At 37.9% G+C, this 8,364-nt stretch overlaps 1 protein-coding gene across 2 annotated transcripts in view; it reads right to left on the bottom strand.

The window, feature by feature from the left end:
* The window catches only part of LOC104532503 (glutamate receptor 4), a 93,920-nt gene extending 86,190 nt beyond the window's left edge, over positions 1-7,730 (bottom strand). For both annotated transcript variants that reach the window (XM_029087411.1, XM_029087412.1), the window contains exon 1: positions 7,550-7,730. In XM_029087411.1, coding sequence (XP_028943244.1) covers positions 7,550-7,711 — 162 coding nt within the window. In that variant the 5' untranslated portion in view covers positions 7,712-7,730. The remainder of the gene's footprint in view (positions 1-7,549) is intronic.
* Between the last annotated feature and the right edge of the window lie 634 nt (positions 7,731-8,364).

Below are 8,364 nucleotides of genomic sequence, written 5' to 3'. Positions count from 1 at the left end.
GAAGAGGGTATCTGATTCTTCCTGGAGGTGCACAACAACAGGACAAAAGTCAAAGGACACAGGCTGCAACATAGGAAATTTCAGCTAGATATGAGAAATTTGATTTTTCACATGAGATAGTCAAGTACTGAAACAGCATAAAGGCCTCATGGAATCTCCATCCTTGGAAGTGTTCAAAATTTGACTGGATGAGTAACCTGATCTAAACTTGCCCTTCTGAGCAGGGGTAGTGTCCAGATGACCTTCCGAGGTCGCTTCCTACCCCAATTATTCTGTTACTCTTTTTGTAGCATAGAGCTGTACATATCAGCACTTCAGTATGAATCTCAAAACTGGGTCTAAAATCTACCTAAAACCAAATCTCAGAGCTCTAAGACTCCAGTCTTTTTTTCTGGTACCTTATATGCTCTGCAGTGTTTAATATGTGCTGACAATGAGAAGTCTGGCAGAAAAAGAAATGGGGGACCATAACTGTTAACTTCCAACTTCAGCTTTTGAAAGCTTCCTTACATACTTTTAAGTGTTCTTTTTATACAGAGTAAGAGCAAAAAGAAAAAAAAAGAAAAACAACAATGAAATGCCAAAAGAAAAGGGCTAAAGTATTTACAGTTAACAAAACTATCCATCACGACCTAAATGATTTTTATATTACACTTTTCATCTTAATTGTAAAATCAATTTGGAGCATTGACTTCATTGTATATCTGAACACATTTCAGAGTGCTGAACAAACTATAAGTAATGGCTGTGAGATCAGCTACGGCTGAGCAAATGACAGTCTGCTTCTCTAGCAATAAGTGTAATTAGTGTCTGAAGAAGTAAAAAGAACAAACATGATGGTTGAACAAATAGCATATGTTTTCATTGAAATCTTAAAAATGATTTTCTGTGTTATACTTCAAATCTGACCACAATTTTATCATTTTATTACACCTCACTCTTGCTTGAAAGTTAGCAAATGAAGAAATAACAAAAGAAATCCATGACATGTATTTACTGAAGATAAATTATTCCAACTAACTAAATGCAAGTAAAACTTAGAAAAGAGTAATATGACATTTCCTCAAATGAGTGTATTTTGCTTTATATTTTTAGTCCTCTTTCCTAAGGAAATCGTATTTGTGTTATCAAGCTGTCTGTGGGTCTGGCTATGCAGTTTTCCAGTAAAATATAGTTTAACACATTCACCAATTTCGGCTATTTTTGAAAGGAAGACAATGCCTCTAAGACATTATCTAAACCATCAAATCTGTCCAGTCCTTATTAATACTGCCTGCTGGGTGGAGAACAGAGACCCATATGTATTTGCAATCAAAGGTATATGAAGCATCCAGACACTACACCTCACCTGTGACAGCTACTTGTCAGCACATGGGTACTACCTGGTCAGCCAACATGCACATATTTCTTGATTAGCCATAGTAAGTGCTATTTCTTGCTTGCTCAGTATATTTTTGGGAAGAAGATTTTTATGGTGCTGGTGATTGCGGTGGTCTAAGAGAAAAATAAAGCCCACAAAAACCACGGGGGTATCAGTCCTCACTTCTTGCTGTTTAGTAAATCCAAACACTGCTTCATTCTGCTATATGTAGCTTCTGGATTTGCTTCAGATTGTACTGATATAAATTAGGCAATGAATAAATACTAATGAGAATAAAATGAGAAGAAATATATATTAAAAATAATAAAAATCTAATAATTTTGTTAAACTGGGAAGCTTGACACGGGGTTCCATAAATTCAGTTTAAATAGGCACCTGGTATTAACTCTGTTTGGGCCTTCTCAGTAATAAATAAAAACATATTTCCTTTTTAGGCATGTTTATTTTGAAACATGAGTTCTGTATTTCAAACAGGAATTCAGTACATATATAATAAGATTAAAGTAACAATTTTCTAATTTTGAAAGACACTTTATCCTTAGGCTGACTTGACTTCTGATTTTCAGTGAATAAGCCAAAAATGAAAATATATACACTACTTCAGAATGCGGGAAGAAAAATAAAATACAAAAAAGGAGCAAGAAAAGAAGGAAAACTCATAGTGAAAAGTGAGAGAAACACATGGATCTGATTCTTGCTTTGCCGAATGCAGTAAATCACTACTTCGGACTGGACTGTTCAGACTCTGTACTGCTTTCTGCCAGTAATAGTGAATTATTTGGGAGGAAATGGAAATCACAATATTACAATGTGTTTCAAGTATTCATTTAATCTTAAGCAGAAAGTTTTTGTATTAAATTCAGGGGAGCACTTTAGAAACACTACTTGGAAAGAAAAGACACACAAGCAGAGAATTTTTCAGCTCTCTCTCACTGACTTTCATCCTTTAATTCAAACAGAATATTTTTGTGCTTTTAAAAGACCACCTGCTGAAAGCATTGTGAAAAAAGAGATGTTGATAAACAAGGACATAACGATCCTTGACAGAAGAATATGAACCACTGGAAATACATTCTGCTATATAAGCTATATCGGTTACATAAAACTGTGGAGATGCCATTTTATCTTTCCGTGTCTTTGTTTTAGGTCCTTTTCTTATTCTTGTTCCAGTAAGCTGGAAAAGTAATGGTAAAAACAATCTCTAATTTTATGCACATAGGAAAATGGGGCTTTTTCTCTGCTTCTAGTTATTCACGAAATACAAATAAAGTGCTACCACAGTTTATTTTTTCAATTAAAACATGTGGCATATTTTTATTATGACTGTGTATGAACAGATGAAACAAAGGGCCAAGTAAGTAAACTGGGGAGACATGTAATCAGACTTAGTGAGATCACTTTGAGATGTTTTAGAAAGCATTCTGTTAAGCATAGAGTCCTCCATAACTGTTAAGAGTAGATTTCCAAAATGGAAACAGAGTTTCTGGAAGTTCTGAGGAAAGCTGACATGAAATAGATGTTCATAGAATCACACAATCGTAGAATTTTTTGAGTTTGAAGGAATCTTAAAGATCACTTAGTTCCTTCCAACAACCCTGCCATGGGCAGAGATACCATCCATGTTCATTTTACTGCTTTTGCTGCTCATGCACAGCACTGAGACCACTGTTTTGAGGTTATTCCTGGGGATGAGCAGCAGTGGTCATGTCAAGCATTGCATCCCCTTGTGTCAAGGACTGTGGAGCTGCGCAAAGCACCAGCACTGCCAAGGCTGCCCTGAGAAGTCACAGTGGGGGAGCAGTCCATGCCCAGAACCACACCATTCCCAGCCATACACCAGGCCTATGCTGTTAAATTAAAAAGGGTCAGGATCAGCTTGCCCTCCCCAAAAGCAAATCATGTGCATCACTTAAAAGTGGGCAAGTAAAGAGAACACTTATGGAAAAAGTCTCGATGTTTGTGGTCTGTCTTTCAGAGCCTGGGATTGCAAGATGATGAGGTCTGCCAGAGGAGTGTAAAGGAGGAGTTTCACTCATAAGTAACAAAAAGGTTTTCCTGGTTACAGCTGTTGTAAGATATTAAGGAGGTAGGCTGTTCTTTCACCATCCTGAGAATAAAGTCTAAAAAAGTGCTAAAATTATCTTGGTATGCTTAAGTGGCATCAGTTTCTCAAGAGTAGGTGGAGATCTACTGACTCAGATAGGCTGAAGACGCTGTCTGCCTTACTGATGAATTGAAGCAACAACTCTGTGGCCCTACAGAAATGGATGTGTTGCTCCAGCACTGTGTTTAAACAGGGCTTTGAGCTGAGCCATGCCAATTGGCACTAACACAGAAACCAAGCAAAATGTTTCCAATCACCCCATAATATCTCCAGTTGCTGCTGGAGACTGTATGGTCTTGTGTGGGTGAGCATGACCACAGAAGAGGACCGTAGCCTTATTAAGAAAACTGTCACAGTTTTGTAAGTCTTGGCATAGCCTTGAGAGGAAAGATCTGAAACCTCTTGATTAAGATCTGTCTTAACCTCTTGACTGAGGTTAAGACAGTAGTGGGCAATCCAAGCAAATTGGATATAAACACTTGTGTGCAGGCTGAATGAATCTCCTGAATTTAATGCTGGCCTATTCTCCCTTTCTAGAACAGAAATCTGAAAATGAAACACCAACTCTCCATAATTCACCCTTAAAAAGAATAGTACGGGTTTAGCCCTCGCCCAAAACATCAACATCACCAGATCAACATAAAACCTGAAAGGAAGATCATATGATGAAAAATGCATGGATTGTACATGGGGCAGTCTGGTTTTCAGATACATCATTGGGTTCCAGGAGAGAAATTTTCCCTGAAGACAAGCCTCAGACATGGAGTGTAGAGGCAGCTTCTACACACAGGAAGGCACGTGGAGAGGAGAAAAAAAAATGAGAAAAACTAATGAACTAAGAAAAATATAGGAGACAAAAGAAAATAGAAAATGGTAAGATTAAAGTTGCACAAGAAGTAAGGAAACTGCAAGGTGCTGATTTTCTCAGCTGGACAGCTGGGTGAGAAGAGCAAGCAGAAGACACCAGGACAGATAAGTGGGCACCAGGTATGGGCAGTACATGAGCTCACTTTTTGAACACAGCTAGCGAAAAAGTCTCCGGTCTTCACTGCTTCAGACCCACAGTCATGAGAAGTGTGAGTGTGTGTATATATGGGCAGTCACTTGAGAAGAAACCCACAAGCCAGTTTCTCTCCCTTCATTAGCATAGATTTAAGGGCAAAGCACTTTGAGTTATGGTCTCATTACTGAGATTTAATTACTTTTCCTAAATGTTCTGCAGAACATTTACTTGTACATTGCAAAGTATTACAGTATAGTCACAACTTAGGCTCTCAATTACAGGAGAACTAGGCAGGAAAGAAGTTGAGTTAATTAGAGTCACTGAAGCTTAATCAATTCCTCTGTGTATGCAGAGAAGAGCACGCCAACTTTTAGTTCATTTGTGAAGCCACCTTACCTGTCTGTTACAAGTTATTAAAGCCTTAATGCAAAGGGAAAAAGTCAATGGCTAAGATTTTAAAATGGCTGTTATTTTGCATTTTCTACATTGACCAGACTCCTTTTGCTTCAATCCCATTTTTGGCAGACTAAATGTTTTTGTGTCCAAGACTGTTTCTGACTGCCCAACCTTATGCAGCACTTGATCTCTGAAGGCAAAGTGCTTTCATTTTGGAGCCCCAGACCAGCAGTCCAGGCCTACTTGCAAGTCAGCGTGTCTAGGAAGACCAGAACCTTCACAATGGAGAGTAAAGCTTCAACTCTTCTGCATACTTAGTCTAACCTGGTTATAGCATCATTCCTCTTTGTACAGTGAACTTCCTAAGGAATGATGGAGAGGATCTACAGGCATATAGAGGAAGAAGAAAATTCAGATGACATGGAAAAATTACATAAATATTCTGAAATATATGAATTCAGCTTAACTAGCTCAAGTGTAGATGAGCAGTCACTACTGAGAAAAGAAAAACCCACATGCCCCAAAATCAATTTATCTCCCTTCATTTGCATAGATTTAAGGGCAAAGGCTTTACACTTAGGTGTGAACAAACACTAGCACAAGTACAGAAGAGCTCATTTCCTGGGTAAAATTCATCCCACCAAAAATTAGACAGTAGCCAGATGAATCACTTCCTAGAAGTGCTTGTATGACTGGCTAAGATACAGGTATGTTGCAGGTTAGGTGTTAACTCCTACCCACCACTCTCCCTGTGCAGTTAATGGAAAGAGGACTCAATCAGCTTCTGGGCTTGCCCCGTAGAGGTCTTAGCCAAACTCATCACATCTGATTCAGTCTGCGGAGCCCAGGGACTGTTTTTTTGATTTACCATGTCTGTATTAAGTATCTATTTTAGGCATGCAAAATCCAGACCTGCATGAAGTCAGAAGAGGTCAAAACCTAATCACATTAAAATCAATATCCATTTCAGTTCTGCATGGTCTGAACAGAGCACAGGTTCTGTTCCTAGAAAGGAAATGACTGTGCAGGGGCCAAACTGGAAGGAAAACGAGAAGCAAATAAAATGTACACGAGATCCACACACATTGTGGATTACTTAATTTTGCTTTGAAACTGAGTGGATACTCAGGAGATACACCTATGCAGGATGGTGGGTGTACTTCAAGACTTATGGTGATATAGCACACTTTTTCTAAGTCACATTTGCATGCCATGTAAAAGAAATAAGCTACACACACCTGCAGACACACAGAGCTGAGGGAGAAATGTATTGTATAAGACCCTCAAATGGGTGTTCTGTTTTACTACAACACAGGCTGAACTGGGGGAGGATTTCATTATAAGCTGTAGAAAGTATGTGTTAAAACATAATGGCATTCAGAATAAAAAAAAAAAGGCCAAATTAATATCTATAGCAATATGGCATCATCTATTCTTCTCTTGGCAACAGTTATAGAAAAAGTCCTTGTTAAATCAGCCATACTATTAATTCTGTTTCCCTCTTTATCTTCTGCAGTGAAAGCAAAATTGACGTACATATTTATATGAGTACTATTTTATGCCTTTCTATATCACAAACGACATTACATATTTCTGTAACTTCAGTAGCAGATGTATCATAAACGTTTTTGCCACAAAATCTTCAAAATTCTCTAATGCACTAGCAAAGAGAAGGAGCGTGGCGGTGGAGGACCTACCACCAGCAGATGGCATTCATTCCCTGCAGTTCCTGAAGCAGCAGCAGGTACTGAACGGTGCGCTTGCACCACATCAGCATAATATGTGGGATCATAGGAGAAGCAGGTAGTTAACCCCAAGTTATTTTTCCCATCATTTGACAAAATGCTCCTTTCAAAGCATTATTTTATTTTTTCCATCATTCAAGAAAGAGTTCATACATAAGCACTACATAGAGACAGATTTGGCATATCAGAGCAGAGAATTTTATATTCAGTGTACACACTGGTATAGGTACTGCCCAGTGCAAGCCCTTATGTCTGGCTCAGTGCATTCTTTATGTAATGGCAGCTTTCCATTAATAATTGATGGAAGAACTTGACCTTCCTTCCCAGTTCAAAAACACCTTTATTCTATTGTTCTTCATGCTCATAAATACTCTGCTAAGGTAATAAAACTAGCACTTTAAAGATGTGTAATAATAATTTTAAAGCATTTTATGTCTGGAAATACATAAGCTGACTAGAAAGTTAATACTGGATTCAAATAAGCTTTTTTTTCCTCAATCAAAACTGAGCTTTACTGCCATGAAGTTACGGATTGAGGGCATTTTGGCAATTCAGCAACACCACGTTGTTCTGCTAGCCCTAAGATTCTGATGTAAGATGTATTAGGCATGGAGGTGCTGTGCTGCAGGGACAAATGTGCAGATGCCCTGACTGCTGGCACCGTTTGCCCACAGACCTGCTGAGTGGGAAAGGAGGGGGGCTCATTGCACTGACGTGTTGGCTGTTATTGACAAGAATTTTATAGGAAAAGAAAAAGGAGCAGGCAAGTGGATGTACAAATATAGGCCCATGAATAAAAACAAAAAGAAAGAGCAAGTAATCTCATTTCCATTGAGAAAATAAATGAAACACAATGCACAATGGTATCTCATCTGGAGTTTCAGTAATGTGGTTACAGTGACATTAAAAGCAGGTATTACCTGTTCTAAGAGATTCTGAAGCCTCTCTATTTCACAGTCTATTACAAATTTCTTTTCTTGCCTTCGGTCCAGGTCTTCTAAAAGCCGCCTGTAGCTGGCATCATTAAAATTCTCCACACAGATGGCACTGACTTGCCAGCTATTTTGTCCCGCTTTTTCCATAATAGCTTGAAGTATTGAATAACCTAAAAGAAAAGGATACAATACACTAGTAACACAATCATTGCATTTTTTGAATAGGAATTGTCTTTAATCAATATTATGTCTCTTAATAGTTGTTCCTGCATGGAAAGGAATAAGAGACTGTTTCTATCCCTAGCTATGCTGCTAGCCACGATCAGCTCACAGCATGCAATTCATGAAAATTACAATTGCTGTGACCAGAATCCTTGGAATGATTCTCAGCATTATGGATAATCTTCATATAATTTATACACATGAACTCTTCCAGTCAAGTATTCAGCTTCTCAGATTGTTTTGTACAGGTTTCTATACTCAGGCATTTCATGACACAGCCAAGAAAAAATCTGAAACTACTCATTCACCAGAAGTATTTGTATATGACACAAGCAGTATGTTAGACATTCAAATGCTTTCCGTTATTTGTTGTTGGGGTCTTTTTGGACAACATTTAATCCAAAACCACTTCTTAATAAGAATTCTTTTTTTAAAAAAATGTATTTATACATATATATATATCTGCACCAGTATAGATGTGTGAATAGAAATGATATTGATCTGTTTCAGAGATCCTATATAACTTTAAACTGTTATGCAAAGTGATCAGAGGTCAACTAATGAAGGGCACCATACAA

This window comes from Antrostomus carolinensis, unplaced genomic scaffold (genome assembly GCF_000700745.2).
Source record: "Antrostomus carolinensis isolate BGI_N321 unplaced genomic scaffold, ASM70074v2 scaffold3181, whole genome shotgun sequence".
Lineage (NCBI taxonomy): Eukaryota > Metazoa > Chordata > Aves > Caprimulgiformes > Caprimulgidae > Antrostomus > Antrostomus carolinensis.
The sequence above is the reverse complement of the archived record's forward strand: the minus strand, read 5'-3'. Positions and strand labels throughout refer to the sequence as shown.